This window comes from Nannobrachium achirus (genome assembly GCF_963921795.1).
Source record: "Nannobrachium achirus genome assembly, chromosome: 14".
Taxonomy (NCBI): Eukaryota; Metazoa; Chordata; class Actinopteri; order Myctophiformes; family Myctophidae; genus Nannobrachium; species Nannobrachium achirus.
In genome coordinates, this window is record NC_137821.1 from 45374512 (window position 1) to 45399266 (window position 24755).

At 43.5% G+C, this 24755-nt stretch overlaps 1 protein-coding gene across 1 annotated transcript in view; it reads right to left on the minus strand.

Annotated features, from left to right (window-relative positions):
* Positions 1–24755, minus strand: part of LOC308298566 (mitogen-activated protein kinase kinase kinase 11) — a 101208-nt gene that overhangs the window by 15591 nt on the left and 60862 nt on the right. Inside the window, exons 4-7 of the mRNA XM_080742207.1 lie at positions 21718–21893; positions 18466–18718; positions 7263–7379; positions 111–285 (exon numbers count right to left, since the gene is read on the minus strand). Coding sequence (XP_080598333.1) covers positions 111–285; positions 7263–7379; positions 18466–18718; positions 21718–21893 — 721 coding nt within the window. The remainder of the gene's footprint in view (positions 1–110; positions 286–7262; positions 7380–18465; positions 18719–21717; positions 21894–24755) is intronic.

Below are 24755 nucleotides of genomic sequence, written 5' to 3' on the forward strand. Positions count from 1 at the left end.
TTTCTTTCTGCAGGAACTGCTTTTCTAGTTATACATATTTCGCTGTCCTAGCTCAAAGGTTGACCTAAAAAAAAAGGTCTGTTTGGATGGCTGGGCCAGAGGTCTCCTACCTGCTCTCCTGGGGGCTGAGGCGCAGCACTTTGGGGCTCTTGGGGCTCTTGGGACTCTGGGGCCTCCAGTGAGGGCCCAGCCTCATGTCTCCATTGGTCTGCTTCAGAGAGGGCGACTCCGGGGGCCACACCACCGAGCTGAGGCCGAACGCCCTGCTGTTCTCACTGGGACTCACTGCAAATGACAGGAAGCAGGGGTCATTTCATCCACTGAAACTATGGAGAAAAATGATTGTCAACAAGACCAGTCTTTCTCAAACTTTACATTTCAAGGTCTCCTCTTAACTCTGACAGTGTACAAATGGAACCAAATGGACCCTTACATGTGTACACTGTCAAGAGTTACATACTTGTAAGGGTCAATTTTGGCCCTCCTAAAGGAACCCGGAGCGTCCCTGGAATCCACCTTGAGAACCACTGGACTAAACGACAAAAAAATAAATAAAATAAAAAAATGAAAACTGAGCTATGATGACTAAAACCAAGACTAAACATATTGACATTTTTTTCAAAAAAATATAAAAACTAGACTAAAATGTTAGGGAGAATCGTTTGATGTTTGGCTGCGTCAGGTGTTTGCGCTACAAGCTCACAACGCGTTGTGTGATCGGCTATTTTCAGCATGCAAACAAGTGTAAAATTTGCCATTACAACGCTATCAAGGCCTTCCAAAATACAACTGTAGATTTGGTCGACTAAAATCTTTTTATCTTTTTTATTTTATTTCAAATTTGTATAGGAGGATAAACCACTTGAGATGCATCATCTCATCTTCCAGGGGGTCCTCGGGCACCTGAGGACAATCAACAATAACAGCGACATTCATGATATGATATTTAGTCGACTAAAACTTTTCAGATGACTAAACTATGACTAAAACTAAATGACATTTTATTCAAAAGACCACACTAAACTAAATCAAAAATGTCTGTCAACCCGTAGCCAGACAAATCTGCCATTGCAAAGAAAAATGACCCCTGGCAGATTATATTATCTGGCTATGCGAGACCAAGACAGAGAGAAAGGTTGATCCCGATGAGCAGGTTGGTACTTTGCTTACTTTAAAAATGATTTTAAAATGAAAAATGGTGTTGTGCGCTTGTAGATCGGCTATTTTCATTGTTTTGTGCGACAGTCTTGTATGATGAAGCAGGGATTTACTTTACAAAAAAAACGTACAAATTTTAAACTTGGGAGACATTGTAATAACGCGACTTGGATAAAGGCGCTATATAAATGCACCATTTACCATAACAAAGGAATGAACATCTAAACATATGCTGTCTGCTTTCACCTACAAATTACAAATGAAATACGAAATATAACAGCCCTCCTATCACCCCCTATACCAGGGGTGGGCAACTTTGATGATGGAGAGGGTATATTTCCACCTTCACTCCAGAGGGCCACATTGCATATTGCTACGTCCTACTTTGTCATTCTAGTAGATGTCATACAAAAGAAGCAAAAATAGCCGAGCTACAAGCTCAAAACGTGTCGCACTGCGAATTTTAATTGGAATCCGGAAATGTAACATTAATTTCAAATGCATTTAGTTATACTTATGTTAACTTTATGAACATAAATACAAATACGTTGGACATAAAAAAGACAAACATTTGAATACTCTTATACTATAGTGATTAAGCTACTACTATACCATAGACTTAAATTTAAGTGGGTCATGTTTGCATGTTTGGAATTCTAACAGCTGAAATCAATAATGATTGTTTTGATATTAACCTGCTGAGGGCTGCATTAAGTGAAGGTGGGGGACGCATGTGGCCGCCCATGTATGCCCTATACGCACCAACCTTCAATTAACGCTCCAAAAAGAACGTGGAAACTTCGCCGAGTTTGGAAGACCTTTCCTGCATAAACTGAATTGACAATCCCTGACGAAACCACCGCTATATTTCCTCACGAGGATCAGGCGATATCCTCCAGGATAAACCCCAGACGCATCGCGGGGGATGAAGAGTGCACAGAGGAGGGACCCGGAAGCGACGAGTGCTAAAAGTGCTCGAAGCGAAACATTCACTTGGCTTTGACATGCTTTCACAAAAGCTTCTGCACTACCTGAGACTCTACTAGAGCAACTTCTTCTGGTGTGCGAAACGCACACACATCGGCAATTGCGACACACGGGCAATTGCGCTCTTCAAGCCCTCCTTTCGACTAAAAGTAAAGGAACTAATTTCAGAAGAAGTCGTGTATAGATCAGTGTTTTTCAACCTTTTTCATATCAATGTCCATTAATTATTCAGCATTTGAGTCACGGACCACCATTTGATGACATTTAGCCTCTCAGACCCAAAACGTAATATTAATATGTTTTGTTATCGTTTGATAAGATTTTGTCCACAATTCCTTCATGCTGCATTGGCAAACATTGATCACAATAACAATCTTCTACATTCTCTGATTGTGCAGACTTCTTGTACATTAAGTCATGCAGATGCAACAATAATTTGACTCTTGACAGCGTAAAATGAAACCAAATGGACGCACTGTCAAGAGTTAAAGATCTATAAGGGTCCATTTGGTTACCAACTCTCCATCATTTAGCTGAGGACCACCTGTAACCCCCTCAAGGTCCACTGGTGGTCCCCGGACCACTGGATGAAAACCACTGTGCTAGATGGAGATATTAAAGGCTAAAAGCTTCCATTTACTGCTTTTTTTAAAGTACTGTATTTGCGTGCTTTTTCCGTTGGTTTCTACACTTAAAGGGTCCTTTGTAGCATGTTCATTTTTGCTAATCTAATGCAAACCCATCTGTTGTAATGGACGTTGTAAATGACAACAGCGGGGCTGAGTGTACCGGCTTTGTTTTACCCCATTATTGACCTCACGCTTTGATAAATCATTGCACGGCTGCTGCTGCTGCTGCCTGAGAGGCCATGGGGGAAAAAATGTCCACTCAAGACCTTGTAATGACAGACACACGCCGAGCGTTGTGACTGCCATTATGATGCATCATTAGCCGAAGGCGTGAGAGAGCAACAGAAAACCTCCAGCCCTCCTCTTTTTTATTTTAATGAACACACACGCAGCTAACAGATGTTTCGGATTTAAGCAAAACCGCATTTTTTATACGGAGAAATGTTACGCCGCAATTTGCGCCTCTTTTATTTATGTGTCAACTGTGGTAAATTGTTTGGAAAACACCCGCCACTACCCCTCCCCCCATCTTCCCACCCCCGCACCGGCTTCACTTCTCTCCGCGCCACACCGCAAATTTCCTTTTGGGGTTGCTGTAAAAAAAGAGCCGTATGATTCTGTTGGCTCCAGTTCTCTCCCCCCCTTCAAAGCGGAAAACGTTCTCTGGGCGGTTCGTCTGAAAGGGCCTGACAAGCTAGGAGAGTGTTGTAAATCACCGCCGTTTGCAGCAATACAGACCCCACCTCCCCTCCCCTCCCTCCCAATCCCCAACCCACCCTCCCTCATGCCAGAGCAATGAATTTCTCCTCACTAATTTCTAATTCACTAAACCGCACTGTGTCTTGCTGTTATATGAAAAGCCTGTGTGTCAGAGTGTGTGGGTCTGTTTCCTTTTAAGCGAGGCACAACAGCTCCCCCAGCTGGGTCCAGTGGGTAAGTGTGTGTGGAGAGAGAGAGGTATGGGGAGAGAGGAGAGAGAGAGAGAGAGAGAGAGGTGCAGCCAGTGAGCAGTGAGTCTAAAGTGTGGGAAGCTGCTTTACTGCTGAGCCACCGGGAGGAAGTGGGATAATATTTGGACTGGAACGCTCCATTGTTGGGGAGAGGATGTAGGGAGGCAGAGTAGCAGTAAGCCGAGAGGGAGAGGGAGAGGTTGAAGCAGGGGAACGAGAGAGAGAGACAGAGAGAAAGACAGAGAGAGAGACAGAGGGAGAGACAGAGAGAGAGACAGAGAGAGAGAGAGAGAGACACAAGGGCGTCAATTGGGTATGGCAGGGGTATGCAGCTGCCATACCCTGGGTCCCGGGGGGGGAATAAAAGTTACTTTTAAATATAAATCCATGAATGTCTCTTTGTCTATCTGTCCTGGTTATTATGTTGTTAAATTACAGTAAAATAACTACAAATGCAAAATTATGGTCACTTTAACAAGGTATTATAATTATATTCTCCACACTTGTATTCTCCCCATCTTGACAGAATGGTATATTCCCAGGTTCCGCAGGTCAGCTGCACAGGTGCAATGCATTATTGTTAATTGTGGCATGTTTACTATTTTATGCCAAGTTTAGCTGCACTTCAACCGTTCCAGGCCAAGAAACCGTAGAAACGGGGGGAAAAAATAGAATGTACTTCTTAAAATAAATGTATCACGCCTGTTGCTAAGGTATGGCAACATGACTGGTGTCTTGCGCGCGTGCAAGACACCAGTCATGTTGCCATACCTAAGCTTTTTCTGAACTGACGCCACTGGAGAGACACAGAGAGAGAGAGAGAGAGAGAGAGAGAGGGAGAGAGAGAGAGAGGGAGAGAGAGAGAGAGAGAGAGAGAGAGAGAGAGGGAGGATGGCCTGCAGGGAGATACGAGGGAAACAGAAAAAGGGTGGGTGGATGAGATACGATGAAAAGAAAAACATTGGAAACTTGGAAACAGAGAAATAGTGTGTGGTTGAAAAGGTGGATATGGAGCAAGACAGAGAGAGTGTGTCCTGTGTGTGTGTGTGTGTGTGTGTGTGTGTGTGTGTGTGTGTGTGTGTGTGTGTGTGTGTGTGTGTGTGTGTGTGTGTGTGTGTGTGTGTGTGCGTGCGTGTGCAGGGGCGTCACAAGGGGGGGGGGAAGTGGGACTGAGTTACTAGGTTACCCAAGGTGGAGGGGCCTTAATCCTTAATTCTTTTATACTTTGGCTATTGAAAAATAGCAGATATACAAGCTCACAGCGCAGCACCGAGTGCCGCGCTGCGAGCTTGTAGATCTGCTATTTTTGAAAAGTCGTGAAAATATGTGCAAACCGTTAAATATATGTATTTTTTTTTAAGTGAACATTTGTAACTCAAATTTTGCTTCCGGGGGGGGGTCCCTGGAACTAAATATTTTGAGATGGGGGTCCGTGGCCAAACACATATCATTTTGGGGGTCCTTCACACGAAAAGGTTTGAGCACCACTGACATAGAAACATAGGCTTTTAAAAAAAAAAAAGATTTGAAATATTCAAAGATTTGCACACATTTTCACGATTTTTCAAAAAATAGCAGATCTACAAGCTCGCAGCGCGGCACTCGGTGCCGCGCTGTGAGCTTGTATATCTGCTATTTTTCAATAGTTAAAGCACAAAATAATTGTGCGGGTTAGGCCCGCAGTGAATCCTTGCACCCAGGGCCCAGAATTTGGTGCGACACCCCTGTGTGTGTGTGCGCGTGCGTGTAAGGGGCGCCGCGAGGGGAGGAAAACCCTGAATGATTCAGAGGGCCGAGGCCTAGACGGCTCGGCCTTGAAACACTCCCTAGATACCAGGCTGAAGTACCTGCTCTGGATGAAACATCGCCCCGGGGCAAGAAAAAAAAACGTTTTTCTCTCGCGTTCCAAAATGTTGGTGATTTTGGAGTATATTAAACGGTCCGCTGGGTGGTATATTTTGCCCGCTTGTCACTAGGGATGGGACGATATGAAAATGTCATATCACGATCATTGTGACCAAAGAAATCGCGATTTACGATATTATCGCGATATAATCAAAATCCATTATCCTTGGGCGGAACGTTTGCCAAAAATAGCCGATCTACAAGCTCACAGCGCGTCGCAACGCAGATATGCAGCTCAGCAAATAAAAGGTGAATTGATCACAGTGCATGACGGAGGACGATATCACGATAAATTAAATCTCCACGATACGATTATCGTGAGTGTTTTTTATCACGATAAACGATAATATCACTTATCGTCCCATCCCTACTTGTCACTAGTAAAAAGTCAAATTGCGGGGACACGGTGGCGCAGTCGTTAGCGCTGTTGCATCACAGCAAGAAATCACAGCTAGAAGGTCCTGGGTTCAATTCCCGCCGGGGGACGCTGTGGGCACTGGGGGACGCTGTGGGCACTGGGGGACGCTGTGGGCACTGGGGGGCGTGTTCTCTCCTCTGTGTCATCAACGCCCACACCCTAGGTGGGGTTGGCGAAAGGGCCTTTCTGTGTGGAGATTGCATGTTCTCCCCGTGTCTCCTAGGGTAGATACCCTCATAAAAACATGCAGTAATCCTGGTCTCTATGATGCCTCCCCCTGTGCCAGCCGGGGCGCTTGATGGAGGGGAAAGGAACTGGTTGGAATAACGTGGTCCTTCCACGCTCTACGTCCAACCGGGGAAGCTCCCCCGTCAGGTGATAAGAAGCGGCTTGCTCCCTCATCATGCACTGAAGGAAGCATGAGCTCATTTCAGGGCCCTCCCCAGGTTGGTAGAGAGAGAGAGCAGAGCCCAGGATTACAGCTTAGCTTAATTGGCACCAGGTGAAAAATGGGTTACAAAAAAATAATGGGATAAAAATGTAAGTAAAAAAAAAAAAAAAGATCAACTTGCAAAAGAGCTAGTGTTTACAAAAAAATTACATTGTTCCCATAATCCGAAAGGATGGCTGTGTTGTTTCTAAATTCTAAGGCAAGCAACATCCCATACCCAGGAGGGACACGGCAGCTGTTTGGATCCCATAACCCCAGAGGCAGACACGTTGTAATTTGGTTGTTAAACAACTGCTAGGCCGTAAGTAATGATTAAGTAGTACCATTTTACGATCGTTTTATTCTTTTTTTCCCTTTAAAAACTGTTGCATTTAAAACTGCTACAAAAAGTTGCCGTATTGTAAATGCTCGTACTATATCGTCACTGTCGGGCAGAAACCTTGTATCTCCAAGTTTCTAATTCGTTTTGCCTGCGGTGCGAGGCATTTTGTGCTTGTAGATCGGCTATTTTAACTTTTTTTTTAAATAAATACAAAACTAACTGTTTGGGACAGTTTTGTTTTAGGTTTCCACCTGATAACAACACTATATTGGTGAGTACAGGTAATCAAAAATAAAGCATTTTGTCATGAAAAAAGTGTATGTGATATACCATTAGTGGGGCTGGGGGGGCCCTAGTGTGTGTGTGTGTGTGTGTGTGTGCCCTCTCGGTGTGTGTGCTTGTGCTTGCGGGCACGCCCAAAAGGGGCGGGGCCTCCACTCACGCTGGATGGCGCGGAAGCGCGGTCCGAACGACGGCGAGGATCCCGACCCCAGATCTGGCGAGTTCCGCCTCTTCTCCAGACCGGGAGATGCCTGCACGGTGATCTTATGGATGAAGTCTGAAAGACAGACAGACACAGACACACACACACACACACACACACACAGACACACACACACACACACACACACACACACACACACACACACACACACACACACACACACACACACACACACACACACACACACACACACACACACACACACACACACACACAAACGCACGCAGTTGTTAGACCAGGGGTTTTCAAACGTTTTTGACTCGGGGCACCCTGGCTGTAAATAACTTTTTCATCCACGGCACCCCTGAATTACACTGTTAATTTATAGAATCTTACATCATATTGGAGAAATATCAGAACTGACTGACAAATAACTAGACGTTTAACCACTTGAACCCCAGCATCCCTATTCTGGGGGGGACGGTTCACCAAAAATAGATGATCTACTTGTAGATCTGCTATTTTTGGTGAAGAGAGTTGGCCGTAGATGGAAAAAGAACTCATCGAGCACAGTGCAAATCAGCTCTGTTTTACTAAGCACACTGAAGTGATATTTAATGATAAATTCCAAATGTTATCAGATTATTCTGCTGTACCCCTGGACTGGCATCATGGCATCCTATAGGGGCCGTGGCAGACACTTTGGGAAACCCTGTGTTAGACCACCCAGATGGGCAGAGTCATAAACTAGACCAGGGGTCTTCAACCTTATCATAGATTCCATATAGTTTCAATGTTTGACAGAACAATCATCAGTGTATTTTGGATTCATGTCAATGTGGGTTTTCAGATATTTAACCACTTGAACCGTCAATACTTAACCCATTTTGTGCCCCAGAAATTAACGGATTAAAATGTCCACGATGCTTCCCTCAGGCTGCATTCACTAGCGTTGTCTTATTTTGAAGGCCAGAAGTCCATAGCGTAAACACTTCCGGTCTGACGTCATCACATCCTTCACCGGAATCGTTCATTGTTTACGTGGTGTAATGGCGGATCGGATCGGTGCTTTTCAACATGTGTTATATAAGCGAGCATCTGCCTCCATCCTCGCTTTGAAAGTGTTGTTTTGAGATAATGGACATTAAAGATGAGATTCCCCGTCTGCCTCAATGTTATGGGATTACTATTTTGTGCTTGTGGATCCGTGATGATGATAAATCAGCGAGGGAGATCGTCTCGGGACCTTCCGCGCATGTACCCGGTAGGATAACCGCCGTTACAGTAATATATTACTTTTCGCGAGATATCTCGGGAATGGCACTGCGAACATCAAAGGGAATTTCGCGAGATATCTCGGGAATGGCACTAAATCGGTTAATAAACTTGACCTTTCACTCTGTACTTAGTCTGCTCTTTTCCCTTCCAAAGCTCTTTGCAAAAAATAGCCGATCTACAAGCTCACAACGCCTCGCGCAGCGAGGCGTTGTGAGCTTGTAGATCGGCTATTTTTGGCTAAAGTTCTCCGAATATGGACACTATAGGGTTCAAGTGGTTAATATAAAAGAGGGGGGGGAAAAACAAGTTTCTATCACACAACGATTTGGAGGACCCCCTGTAGTAACTCTGAGGACCCCCTGTTGAAGACCCCATAAACTAGACTATGGATTGAAATGAAGGGCTCAGAAGTAGCGCAGCAGCAGTGCAGACAGACACTCAGCGTCTGCCAGGGTAGATTTATTTACCTGGCTTCCTCTCTGAAATGTATTCAACTTTGATGTCTATGTGGTCGAAGTCGCAAGGAGGGTTCAGTTTCAATTTGGCATAAGAGTGTGCGTGCGTGCCTGTGTGTGCCTGTGTGTGTGCGTGTGCGTGTGCGTGTGTGTGTGTGTGTGTGTGTGTGTGTACTTGTATTGTATACTTGCAAGGGCCAAATGTTCCCACAATTATAACGGAATTTGAAAACCATCATTGTGAGAACAATGGTCCTGGTCAGCACAGGACAAATGGTTGTTTTGCGATAAAAAAAAGGGGGGGGAGTTGGGTTTACCATTAGGAAAAGATTCAGGTTGGGTTGAGCTTATACGTAGGTTTAAGCGTTGGCGTTAGAGCTATGCCTGATTTATACTTTGTCGTCAAACGCAGAATATGTGTGTGTCTCCAATTTTTATTTTATTGGGGAATAATTATCCCCTTGAGATGCAGATCCACAGATTACCTTTAGACATTTAGACACAACATTTCACAGATAGTTCAAAACATCAACAAAACAACACACTTATAGCTGCAACAACAGCAAATACACAGGTCACTTAAATGGATCATTGGTTAAAAGATAATGTCATAATGACGATTCTGTCTAAACATGAACATGGCGAGAGGAGGACAGCGCAGGTTTAAACAATTTAAAATACGTCATTGACCGAATATGAACAGGTGGTAGATTGTTCCAGTCAGAAGGAGCTTTAAACCTGTCTGTGTGTGCGTGCACGTGTGTGTGTGTGTGTGTGTGTGTGTGTGTGTGTGTGTGTGTGTGTGTGTGTGTGTGTGTGTGTGTGTGTGTGTGTTTGTCGCAGGATAGAAGGGATTTGCGGCGCGTGGAGGTGAAGGAGGACAAACGCCAGACCTTAAAGCGTGTCTATTTTTCTCCCCCTCCCCTCGTGTCCTCCAGCAGCAGCTTATCGGCTGGATAGCAGCCCCACTATAACCCTTTAAAACCTAAAAGAGACCTAAAAAGGTCTTCTTAACACATATGGTGCCAACCCCGAGTTTCCCGAGTTTGTATTGGTACTACCGCTGTGCCAACCCCGAGTTTGGACCGTTTTTGAAAAAAAAAAAAAAAAGGTTTTTTTTTTTTTCAAAATTATTTTTTTTTCAAAAAAATTTTTTGGACCTCCAGAAATGTATTAGGCATGATCGCGATCGCGAAATTGCATGTTTAACCCCCATACCAACTCATTCTTTCAAACATGGCAGCCATGTTTGTTTACATCTGAAGAAAACATAATGGCTGATAAATCATGAATGCCTGAACGGATTTCCAAGCGGATTTTTTTGTTTGAAAGCTGTGAACAGCATCTACACACGTGGTGCATCATCTAGGCATGGGCGTGCACTTTTTACACAATTGCACAATTACATGGAAGTCTATGGTAACCATGGCAACGCGAGACATTGAAGAGAAAAAATCATTGCAACATAAGTGTTAAGCCCAACAGTTTTCTGAAAAACGTATGCTATACTGTATCAGTGGTTTGTTCTCAAACCTTTTCCAAGTCAAGAACCTTCAAAATGATACTGCATACTTGGCCACAGACCGCCATTTCAAAAATATGTTGTTCCAGTGACCCCCAGAAGCAAAGAGATGATCACAAAACATATTCAAAGAGTTGCACACATTGACAAGTTATGAGCTTGTATATCCAGCTATAGTATACAGCAGGGCCACTGAATGAAAGTTTTTTTGTTTTGTTTTGAGCGCCCTACTGGTAAGAAATAATTCTCCATTATTATTCACTTCAAACACATCTTGTGCTCGAAGTGAATGACGATGGAGGATGGGACACAATCAAGGTGAATTATTTATTTGGGGTAAAATGGACAACATCCACTCAAGACCTATCTAGCCACCAGAAATTGACATTTTCCTTTGCTTTGAAAGCAAATATGTAATTGTAGATTTCCAGGAGAGGCTGCAAGACTCAGAAATGGTTTCAAATGGATGAACTGCACTCAGAACCCACCTGTTGAGCTCTTGTATGAAATAGTCAAAGTATAAAATAAGACTAAAATCTGGACACAGATGCTTTAGCCCAGGGGTCTTCAACAGGGGGTCCGGGAACCCTAGGGGGTCCCCAGAGTTACTACAATGGGTCCTCCAAATCTTTGAGTGAAAGTTTTTTTCTTTTTTATATTTAACCACTTGAACCCTTAGTGTACATATTCTGAGAACTTAAGCCAAAAATAGCAGATCTACAAGCTTGTAGATCGGCTATTTTCGGCAAAGAGCTTTGGTGTAGAGGGGGAGAAGAGCAGACTAAGTACAGAGTGAAAGGTCAAGTTTATTAAGTATTGACAGTTCAAGTGGTTAAATATCTGAAAACTCACATTGACATGAATCCAAAATACACTGACGATTGTGCTGTCAAACAATGAAACTATATGGAATCTATGAAAAGTTGTGGGGGTCCCTGCTTCATCTCTCTCTCAGCTAAGGGGTCCTTGTCCTGAAAACGTTGAAAACCCCTGCTCTCGCCGGTTGTAAAGGGATAACACAGGGGGCATGGAGGACAGACCACTATATAACATAGTGCACAGCCGGTAGGGGATGAGGGCCAGGGGAGAATGCTAAGCAGGGGATATGGATGGATGCTGGGAGAGAGAGGGAGAGGGAGAGGGAGAGAGAGAGAGAGAGAGAGAGAGAGAGAGAGAGAGAGAGAGAGAGAGAGAGAGGAATCATAGAGGGATGGGGGGATGGTGGGGGTGGGGGGGGGGGGGATGGGGGGGTACAGTGGAGAAGAGAATGATGAGGAAGAAAGACCCGAAAACGACGGGGAGGTGAAAAACGACTGGATATGAGAGAGAGAGAGAGAGAGAGAGAGAGAGAGAGAGAGAGAGAGAGATAGAGAGAGAGAGAGAGAGAGTATGATAGGAATGAAGAAGAGAGCGAGAAAGGGAGAGGCACAGAAGAGGAGAGATAAGAGAGAGAAAGGGACAGAGAAAAAAGAGAAAGAGCAGGGAGGGAGAGAGATAAGTGAGAGAAAGAGAGAGACAGAGACAGAGAGAGACAGAGAGAGAGACAGAGCAGGGACGTGCAGAGAATGTTAGAAAGGCAGGGGCTGAAATGTCTAAAAGGGCCTTTTGGTGACAGTATTGAAAATAGCAGACCTACAAGCTCACAACGCGTCGCAGGAGAGTTTGGACAAGGTCATTCTCTTGAATGCTGCCTTCAGGTGTGGCATGGAAAGAGGGGCATTTGCATTTCTTTCACCATAGTGAAACTGCATTCATGGTCTGGAGAGAGGGCACTTTATTATAGACGGATAAAAGGGCAGGGGCTCAAGCCCCCTTTGATGTCTATGTGTGCACGTGCCTGATAGAGCGAGAGAGAGCGAGAGAGAGAGAGAGAGAGAGAGAGAGAGAGAGGCCAGCCAGCAGTCAGCCAGTGCATGGACAGGAAGCCTATGGGGGCGTGGTTGGCTCTCTCTCTCCCTCTCATCAACCCCCCTCCCCCCTACCACAACACACACCCTACTGCTGCTGGGAAAAGCCTGACCACAGCACGCACGCACGCGCGCACACACACACACACACACACACACACACACACACACACACACACACACACACACACACACACACACACACACACACACACACACACACACACACACACACACACACACACACACACACACACACACACACACACACACACACACACACGAAAGAAAGAAAACAAGACCACATGCATTGCACATACTACTGTACACACACACGCAGAGACGAACAGACACAAAGACCGTAGAAACTATCGCGTTGTCGGGTGGAAGCCTTGTATGTCCAAAACCTTCATTTTTTTGCGGTTATTTTAAAAAACTGATTAAAATAGTGAAAATAGCCGATCTACAAGTGTGCTTGTAGATCTGCTTATTTTCACTACTTTCGCGCAACAATTTTGTATGATGAAGCAGGGCTTTAATTCACGAAAAAACATGCAGATTTGAAACTTTGGAGATGCGAGGTTTCTGCCTGACAGTGACGCTATACGCTCACTCACAGCACACACACACGCGCATGCACACACACTATGCATTTACACACGCTTGCTCAAGCCAACGTCACACGCTTGGTCACACTTCCATGGAAGCTATCTATAAGAGACACTGGTTGTATGTGCGTGAGGGAGGGAGAGAAAGAGAGAGAGAGAGAGAGAGAGAGAGAGAGAGAGAGAGAGAGAGAGAGAGAGAGAGACAGCGAGTGCTTTGCTCAGACGAGCCCACGAAACATGCAACAGTGGAACCCACACAGGAAGAGGCCAGCAGCACTGCAGGTAATGGTACAACACATTTCACCCCCCTCAGTCTAAAAGTATATTTTCGTATGACTAATAGCGAAAACGGCCGATCTACTAAGTGCGTAGATTGGCTAGTTTCGATTCAATTCCATCGTATTGAAGTGGCAAGTCACAACAAGTCGTCTCAGTCAAGACACTCGTTTACATAATAGAGCAGAGTCCCGAGTCTCGACATCGTCCCATCCAGAGCAAGCAATTCTTGCGACACTTTCACATTCTTTGAAATGTTTTGAAGGTATTTTTCACTAATGACAGGTGTTAAGTCATTGGTAGATAGACAGTATAGGCTCAGTGGCCCTGTGGTTAGAGCGTCTCCGAACCCTGAGACTGGGAGGTCGGGGGTTTGATTCCCCGGCCCGGTCATACCAAAGACTCTGAAAAATGGGACCCAGTGCCTCCCTGGCAGGCAGCATCAGGGGCGTAAATTGGGTATGGCAGGGGTATGCAGCTGCCACACCCTGGTTCCAGGGGAGGGGAAATAAAAGTTACTTTTAAATATAAACCCATGAATGTCTCTTTGTCTATCTGTGCTGGTTATTATGTTGTTAAATTACAGTAAAATAACTACAAATGCAACATTTAACAAAATGGTCACTTTAACATGGTAATATAATTGTATTCTCCACACTTGTATTCTCCCCAGCTTGACAAAATGGTATATTCCCAGGTTCCGCAGGTCAGCTGCACAGGTGCAATGTATTATTGTTTTTTTCAGCCATTGTGAAAATAGCCGATCTACATGCACACAACGCCTCGGGTACTTGTACATCAAGCTGCCTCACGCTTAGTAAGGTAAAGTTAGCCGAAAGTTAAACCAATCTGGGAACTAAATCTAAATCAATATCTTTCTTCACAAATGTGTTCATAAAGTTGTCAACTATCACCTCTGAACTTTCTCAATCACAACTCCCTTGGGGAACTTTGTGGGAGCCAATCAAAGTTGGGGGTATCCCGTGGATAAAAAAAAAAAAAAAAGGCCAATATGAGCGTATGAGGTGTGTAATTAGGGTATTCTGGGGCTATTAGTTATCAGTAAAAATTACTCCTTGGCCATTAAATAGGCCACAACAAACTACCTTTTTTGTCCACGAGACATAATATTGGCAATAAAAAAATGGTTTTGAGTAGGGTTTGAATTCATGAAAACTATTCAAGATCAGGTGGGTAAGCGCACATCACGACACACATGATAACATGATACAATCTGACAAGGAACACTCAAAAGGGTTTAAGCATAGGGACTAAGGCCGGCTTTACACTGCCACTGAAATCTAGCCTGAATCAGATCTGAGTCACTTCAAAAGTGGAATCCGATTTTTTTTAAATAGACTAAATCCAAACATGTCACATTCAGGTCACATGAAATCCGATTTTGAAAAACCACATCCAGAGGTAGTTTCAAATCCGATCCATATCGGATCTGAGGACATCTGACTCCGTCTGAAAGCAGCAACCACATCCACCCCATAGAGTTATATGCAGGTCACATTCAAGTCACATCAAACTGGCCAAGCGTCACTTGCTGCGCGAGCAGCGCGACCTGAGCGCGGCTGTAAATTACATCATTACAGAGCGCGAGTATTTACTATTTGATAACAGTGCACTGAGCACATGAGAAAAACAAAAGAGAAGAGAGAAAACACGTGAGCTAAACAGTGAAAACGAGAGAGAAGAACGAAACACAAGAGTAAAGAAAAGAAGAGAGAAAAACAATATTAACGTGTGTTTACTATGGTCTATTATGTCGCATTTCCTGAACGTAATCAGAACGTAATCAACCAGCGTCGACGTAGTGACGTAACGTCATGACGCATACGTTGTTACCACGGTAACCAAAGCATACATGTCGCTGCAGGGCAGCTTTGGGCTAACGCTGTCTGAACGCACAGATCAGATCTGTGTCACTTGCAAATGCTGTGTGAAAACTCTGGCCAAAAGATCAGATTTGACATCAAATCGGATTTGGGCTGGATTTGACTGCAGTGTAAAGCCGGCCTAACAGGACACAGGTGAACTCGAATGACATGATTGGCTAAGCCTTAGCCAATTAGGCCTATTTTATGGCCAAGGAGTCATTTAAACTGAAAACTAATGGTTGGAATGGATTCAGCAGCCCAAAAATACCCTAATTACACACCCCATATGCTCATGTTGGCATTTTTTCCATTTCCAGGCCCAGGTATCCCGATACCCCCAACTTTGATTGGTTTCCAGTTTCCACAAAGTTCCCCAAGGGAGTTGTGATTGAGAAAGTTCAGAGGTGATAGTAGACAACTTTATGAACACATTTGTGAAGAAAGATATTGATTTAGATTTAGTTCCCAGATTGGTTTAACTTTCGGCTAACTTTACCTTACTAGCTGCAGAAACAGGAGATAGGCTCCTGCTGTATGGGCTTCATGGCTTGGCAAGGCTTACTACTTACTTAGATAATGTCACTGTTCATAAATAAATACATATATACCTGTGGGTTGGTGGGGGGTTACCAATGACCGTGCCAGTATATTTCTGACACCTGTGGTTTACAAAACAACCGTTTTGTTACAACTGTCTCCATCCACCGTTTCCTCTTATGCACTCTTTCTTTTGTTGCGGTTGTTATTGCCGCTTATGTGGAGGAACAGAGTGAATGCTCCTTCCTGGCTCAACTGCAAAGCGCCGGGTTGAAAACAGTCCTCTAGCATCTTCTTTAGATTCTTTTGGATCGCTGCTTTGATAGCCAGGCTAACGACGCGTCGCAAGCTTGAAAATCGCTTCTTCTCAGCAAAACAACACTATACGAATCAAGCATTTCCCTGAATCTGAAATGATGTTCGACAAACCCATCATTTTCTTTTTTATATAAAATCTCATTTCAATACCACAGACGAGACCTCTCTCTCTCTCTGAGCCATGGCTGGTGCTGGGAGACCACATTGATCTTGTGAGATCAAATAAATGATTCATACATTAATATCCTGTTCTCATAGCCTCATTTTAATAAGGTTAGGTGATATAAGGGTTTAAACGAAAGCCCGGGCTATTAATTGAAGGTTTACGGTGAATGGACATAATGTTGCTGTGATAAACTAGGCAGGAGGAGTCAGTTTACTAGGCTAGTGATAAACACAGAATAATCCATTCCTTCAGATCAAACCAGAGCAAACGGGCGGGGGGAAATGCCGCTACTCGCTCCAGGGGGCCGTTGTCACGCTCGCTATCCACTCATGGTGACCCATTTGACTCCATACTGCATGTGCATTTGACTTTATATATGTGCATTTGCTTCATACAGTATGTGTGCATTTGACTTCGTGTGCATTTGCTTCATACAGCATGTGTGCATTTGACTTCATACATAGATGTGCATTTGACTTCATATATTTTCATTCATACGTATGTGCATTTGACTTGATATATTTTCATACAGTATATGCACATTTGACGTAACTCTTTTACTGCTAAACGAGTGCTCGTTCCTTGTTTCACGTGTCCGCGGTGCCATAACGATGCCGTTCGTTCTTTTCCCTGTCTGAGCACTGTAAGCAGATGATGGGTGGTACGGGTGTGTACAGTAGCAGCAGCTCCCGTAACGTTAGTCTCAAATCTGGAGTGCACATAAACAATAATGGCGGCGGGCGGGATCACTTCTTTGGTGGTTTTCTCAGCCTGGATCTACTTTCTCTATTTCTATGTCTGAAAACTGATGCAAACAGAGGGGGAAGAGGAGCCTCTTGCTCCGTAATGGCAGCCCCCATACTGTTGTGGATTTTTTTCCCCCTGCTCTGTGGGTGATGCAACTTTATTTGACACAAGACCACGATAGGAAATAATGGATGGCTATTTCTCTATAAATTCGCAAAGGTAAGCTACTTTGATGGCCATGAGCAGACTGTAAACAACCTAAAACATGTAAACATGGAGGCAAAAGAGTTGACATATGTCCATTTTACTTTAAATATTTTCATACAGTATATGCGTATTTGACGGGGGCCCCGGCTGCATGCAAGTGGTCCACCACCCATTAGGCAGTTTAGATTCACGCACGCACGCACGCACGCACGCACGCGCGCACGCACACACACACACACACACACACACACACACACACACACACACACACACACACACACACACACACACACACACACACACACACACACACACACACACACACACACACACACACACACACACACACACACACACACACACACACACACACACACTAGGGCATTAACGAAAAAGTCGACAAGTCAACTCAGTCGACTTCATTACACAAGTCGACTCCCACCAGTGAAAGTCGAAAGTCGAAGTTGAAAAAAAAAAAAAGAATAATACTTTCTATTGTGAAAATAGCAGATCTGAGCATGTAGATCGGCTATTTTCACAATTTCTGCCTCTATATATTTGACAATTTGGACAATGTTTAATTTGTAATTTTTTAGGTATTAAAAAGTCCTTAAATTGTCACTTTAGAAATGTGCAGATACCCTCTATACACTTAAACCTTATGTTGGTTTGTTTACAGTTGAGTGAGAAAACAACGTTTCACATTAAGTTAATCATCTTGTGTGTGATGTGATGACGTCACCAACTCAACTTTTTACTGAGTCGAGTCGACTTGCAAAAATCACGAGTCGTTAACTCATTTACTGCCTATGACTAGTTTGACGAGTTATATAAATGGGTCCACTCTGCCTATGACTAGTATGACGAGTTATCAATTAGCTTTAATAACTATAAAACAAAAAAGTATGATCGCCGATTCGCCGTCCATAGCGCTCTATGGAAGGGCCCTATTCACAAAAACCGGATCCAGATCTTCCAAAACGGAAATGGGGGGGCGGGACAACGACGCCTGTATCCTGTCTGCCGAAATCCCATCCGGTATAATGTTATGCAACACCCACGCTGGGCTCAATCGCTTTCGCTTTGGTAAATGGCAGGCTGTTGGGTTTTGTAGCTTACCGTGACTGGATCGTATTGTGAATGGAATCGGTGAACCATCGCGCAATGGATTCGCGCGCGCGCCCACGTTAAAGGTAGGCAAAATCCTGGCGGTGTGGACCCTCAGAAGGGGTCTTAAAATGGGGGTAAATGAGTGTTAATGCCCTGACACACACACGCACCTTCCCCCCTTACCTTGAGGCATGCTGATCCTCTCCCCGTTCTTGCACTTGGCCAGCTTGTGCTTCTTGAAGGTCCCCTTCCTCTTCTTGACGTTGGGCTTGTTCTCCTGGTTCTGGTTCATGTGCAGGATGAGCAGGCTGAGCTCCCTCTCGAACACGTCCTGCTCCCACTGGGCCAGCTGCTGCTCGCGCTGGCGCAGGAACTCCTCGTGGGACTTCTGCTCCAGCGCCGCGCGCTTCAGCTCCTCCTCGCGGCTACGCAGCTCCTGGACACCACAGGACAGGACCAAGGTTATAATAGTTTTGGATTTTTCCATTAGTTTTTATTTTTATTAGGACAAAATGAAAATCAGACAATATTTTTATGAACAACATGCCCATTAATTGAATACTTGTGGTTCAACAGCTTGTGGTTTCACACTTTGGTCTCAGGGCACCCCTGTAAACAACATTTTCATCCACAGCACCCCTGAAATACAATGTTACTTTACAGCACCTTATGTTTATGTAAAATAATGTAAAATTTCCCCTAAGATACAGTACAGTCACAAGGAAAACTTCAGATAAGTGAGGGGTGAGGAGGGGAGGGGTGAGGGGTGAGGAGGGGAGGGGAGGGGTGAGGAGGAGAGGGGGTGAAGGGTGTGGGGGGGTGAGGGCAATAGGAGGGGGGAGGGGGGGAAGGAGGTGACTGTGTGTCTGTGTTAGTATACATGCTTTCTTTTATTTCTGTGCATCTGGGGTGGCGGGGGGGGGAGGTGGGGGGGGTTGGGTTTGGAGGGGAGGGGGTAAGGGCGAGGTGAGGAGGGTTGGAGGGGTGGAAGGGGTTAGGGGGTGATTGTGTATCTGTGTTTGTACATGATTCCTTGCATTTCTGTGCATCAGGGGTTAAGTGTGGGGAGGGGGGGCGGTGCGGAAAGGGGGGGGGGAGGGTTCGGAATGGGGCTTCGGAAGGGGGGTGTTAGAAGTGGGGGTGACAAGTGGGGGTGACTGTGTGTCTCTGTTTTGGCATATACTGTGTATTTCTGTGCATCTGTGCTTCCGGGTCAAAATGACCCGAACAGCACTTAAGGTTCAAAAAATATGAGGGGGATGTAGCATGGGTGTAGTGCAAAAAATTTTTTTTTACATGTTCATCTCAGAAGAATCTTTAAGGCCAGTGAGTTTCAGGTGGAAACAATTTAAACTTCTACCTTTGTTTTCCAAATGAAAGTGTAAAACGGGTCAAAATGACCCGAACAGCACTTAAGGGTTAAGTAATATGGGGTATTTGTCAGGGGTGAGATTAAAAAAGCTCCAGAAAAAGGATTGTCTAATAAAGAAAATCAACAAAACATCATATTGATGAGAGTGGCAGGAATGTTGAGACATACAACTTCTCTCTTTGACCTCACCAACTGGTGTTTTTAATTTTTTTATTTCCACAAAAGACAAAAGACGAAAACTAAGGAGATTTTCTCTATAATTTTAGTTTATTTTAGCTAGTTTTGTAAACACATAATACCGTTTCAGTTAGTTTTCGTTTTTTTAAAAAGCTTAGTTTTTATTTTTATTTCAGTTAACTCAAATGTTTTTCCATTCTAGTTTTTGTTTTTTAGTTAGTTTTCGTTTACTATAATAACCTTGCTCCTGGACAGGACAGGACAGGACAGGACAGGGGGCGGGTGGGGGTCTTATTTAGAGAAGGGGTGACGGAGAAGTGGGTGACGGGGCACCCTGGGGTGCTGCGACAACAGCCCAGGCGTGCCGCGAGATAATTTGATGATATTTGGAATTTATTTGGACACTTGAAAAAATATTTAGTATAATTTTAAACTTGAAGTACAAAGTTATTTTCAGTCAGTTCTAACCAAAATGGCTATTATCTCAACGTTTTCCTCGCAACATAATCGCTAAAATATCATCACTGTCGGGCAGAAACCTCGTATCTCCAAGTTTCAAATGTGTTCGTCTTTTGGTAAAGTAAAGCCCTGCTTCATCATCATACAAGACTGTCGCTCAAAACTAGTGAAAACAGCCGATCTACAAGCACACAACGCCTTGCATCGCGAGGCGTTGTGTGCTTCACTAGTAGATCATTTTATAGATGATAAATACAAAACGAACGGTTTTGGACATACAAGGTTTCCACCCGACAACGACGATAAGGTGCTGGTAGTGAAAATTATAATGTAGGGGTGCCTCGGATTTAAAAGAATATTGATGGGGTGCCCTGAGACAAAAAAGTTTGGGAACCCCTGATTTAGAGGTTGCTAAGGTTTGAAAAGTATGGCGCCTCCATTGATTGATTGATTGATTATTTTATTAGACAAAAATGGAGAACAGTACAAGTATAGTCAATACAATAGAAATGTAATACAGTACGAGTACAATTAAACACCCTGCCTAAAAGGAACATCTCAAATGAGACCTTTTGCGGTCTTTTTCACGTTGAAAGCCCTCAGTATTTAATTCAAGGACATAATAAATAGCAAGCAAAGAAAACATTCAATAATATCGCAGTTATAAAAAACACTATATGTACAGGATCGAACCCCACAACCCCTCCCGTTCACTCAGATCGGCCAACACAGGGATGCTGACAGAACCCTCGCTAAAAAACCCCAGGACAAAAATCCTAGACTCTTTGCTCTCCTGGCCCCCAAACGGTGGAATAAACTCCCTGTTACACTTAGAACGGCAGACTCGCTCCCTAGCTTCCGCCGTGGTCTGAGGAGTGAGGACTCACCTATTCAGACTCCATCTAAGCCCAGAGCACTTAACCTTAGAACTTGCCAACCCTCAATGACCATATATGTAATTTAGATAGCATCTTTATTTTGTTTTTACTGAATAATTGCTTGGTCTATACGTTTTTCTTAGATTCATTTTTCTATGCATTTGATGTATTGATGTTGATGTATTGATATACTAGTCCTATATTACCTTGCTTTTGAAAATCGCTCTGGATTAAGAGCGTCTGCTAAATGCCTAAATTGTAAATATATTATTTGGAAATTGTTTGATAGACATGTCGGATACATCAGTGGTTCTCAATATGTCGACATGTGCTATTTTTTAACATTCTTTGAAAAATCTTGAAATTGTTTGAAAGTTGAATAGTTGAATAATAACTTCTCTTCTGGGCGGTCCCTGGCACAAAACAGATGAGGGTCTGGGGGAAAATACATATCATTTTGGGGGTCCGTGGCACAAAAAAGTTTGAGAACCACTGATTTAGAAAGCATCATTTTGTAGAATCAACCTCAACGGTCTCTCTCTCTCTCACCTTCTCCTTGGCGCGCAGCTTGTCGAACACGTCCTGGATCTCCAGCCTCCAGTCCTCCTGCAGCGAGTGGAAGGACTCCTGGGGCATCTCCTCCCTCACCTGCTCCTCCAGGGCCAAGAGCTGGGCCATGATGGAGCTGAAGCTGGGCCGGTGGTGGGGGTCCTGGTCCCAGCACTCTGCATACAGACCACAGAAAACACATCAATTAAAATGTAGGCCTAGAATTATTGAATGCTTTAACCGGTGAAAAACAGCAGATATACAAGCTCACAGCGCGGCACCGAGTGCCGCGCTGCGAGCTTGTAGATCTGCTATTTTGGAAAAAAAAGTCGTGAAAATGTGTGCAAATCTTTGAATATATGTATTTTCAAAGCGAACATTTGTAACTCAAATTTTGCTTCTGGGTGGTCCCTGGAACTAGATATTTTGAGATGCGGGTCTGTGGCCAAATAAATATCAGTTTGGGGGTCCTTCACATGAAAAGGTTTGAGAACCACTGACATAGTAGTCTCTCAAGAACAGACTAACTGAGCTCCAGTTAAGTGAAAATGACCTTTTCTTTGACGATGGCTGGCCAGATTGCTGACATAGAAACATAGTTTTTTTTTTTTTTTTTAAACCTTAGAAGGGATTCAAAAGACACTTATAGAATCGGGTCAACATTCTAATTTTCACAATTTTTCAAAAAGTGAGCTTGTATATCTGCTATTTTTCAATAGTTAAAGCAAAAAATAATGATACACAGTAATGTGTACCCGTTCTGATCGCGTTTGCGAGGCGTTGTGAGCATGTAGAGGCTATTTTCACAATTTCTGCCTCTAATATTTGACAATTTGGCCAATGTTTAATTTGTCATTTTAGAGGTTAAAAAGTCCTTAAATTGTCACTTTAGAAATTAATGTTTCACATTAAGTTAATCATCTGGGGACCCCCCAAAATAACCCTGGGGGTCCCGACCCACAGGTTGAGAACCACTGCTCTAGTGCAGTGGTACTATTGGGACTATAAGGCCGAAACCATTCATCCATCCACAGTTAATCACTAAAACTGCATTAATCAAATAATCACTTTAACTACTCAACCACTTAAACGCTACTTCGTTGACTGGTGTCTCCCAGTGACCTATCCTTGGCCCCTCTCATTTTCCTCAAATCTCTTCACCAAAAATAGACGATTTATAAAATGCACACAAAATGCTCGCTGAGAATGGCATGCCCATATAACGATGAACGATGTAAAATAATCATAAATGTGCTACTGTATATATATATATACAAGGCCACCAAAGTGTGAATGCTTGTTTTACTTCCATATTTAAAGAAATGTACCAGACGTATTAAAACAATGTCAAGATTGCCAGTCCATACAATCATTTTCTACTTCATTACATAATTGTATCATCGCATAAATAATCTGACAAATTAACAGGTTATAAAATAATCTTTAGTTGCAGGCAGCCTACCCATCAAAAGTAAAGTAGAGTGGGAGGGTTGTACTTAGACAACTTTCCCATTAATTAAGGTTACATTCAAAGTACATAGAACCATATGGAGCAATGTCATAACATTAACATGGAAATAATGAGGCGCAGCACATGAGAGGAAGGGGAACATCCATTAAAAATTAAGCTGCGTGCTGAAAAATACATAACACGTGCACGCGTGACTATGGTTATATAATTAAAAACAGCACGGAATACTGCTCGTCTATTCAGCACAGGCCTATATTGTTCATTTGGACACTTTTCACGGAGCTTGTCTGAGCACGCAATCTTGAGTGGAGCCGTTCAAATTGACAAGTTCAATTATTTTGCTATGAGATGTTTTGCATAATAGCAAGACAAAGCTCTTAGGCAAAGACGAAAAGGAGGAGGAAAAAAATACAACAATAACAGATCATTCCCCTGTGGGCCTGTGGGCATTACCAGTGATGCTTTTACAACATCAACCGCTTGTTAAAAGGCGGTATGGAAAGTAATTAAAAAGACAAACTGACAGAGATGCAGGTGTAAGGGATAAATAAGAAGGTTGCGCTCTGAAAATAGCATATCTACAAGCTGACGTTGTGGGGGAGGATTCCCCTTTGCATGAGCGGTAGGTCTTCGCACGTTTCCCTCGCACGTTCGAATCCCGGTGGTAAAACCGGCTTATAAGTGAACCCTAAGACCTGCAATGCATTACGCATTATTACTTTAACCATTACATTATGCTCTAATTATTTAAAAATAGCAGTCTTTGAATATTTTGAGCCAATTCTGTCTTCTAAATCCTTCTAAATCAGTGCTTCTCAAACTTTTTCAAGTCAAGGACCCCCAAAATTACATGTATTTGGCTGCGGACCCCCATCTCAAAATATTTAATTCCAGGGACCCCCCAGAATGCCCAGATGCAAAACTTGACATACAAATGTTCGCTTTAAAAATAATATTAATATATATATTGAAAGATTTGCAGATTTTGCACACATTTTCACGACACACATTTTAGCAGATCTACAAGCTTGCAGTGCGGCACTCGGAGGTGGTGGGTTAGAATCCACCGCGGTGCAGGCGTGTAGGTGAATACCGCCTATGTTAGGGTCGGGGCCTATGTTAACCCTAGCGCAATAGAGAACACGCACAAATGTGCTCTGTATAATGCGAAATATAGACTTTTTGGCCACAGTTGCCAGCGAATATCAGTCAGAGCAGAGCATATAGCCTAACCCTAAAACAATCTAGCACAATAGACATCATGCGCTCTGTAGCCTAATTGCATCAAAAAAGCAAAATTGCGCAAGGGTTAGGGCATTCACCAAATATTAGAATATTCGAATATCAAAGTCACTATTCGACATTGTTCACCGAAGTCGAATATTAGCTTTTTTTTTTCTCTCTTTAAAAAATATATAATTTATAAAGCTTGGCTAGATAGAAGTCATAAGAATGAGTTGTCAATGGTTCTCAAACCTTTTTAGGCCGTGACCCCCAAAATAAACATATTTGAACTGGGGACCCCCACCCTGACAAGCACTTGGAATTGTAGGTATTACAATTAATG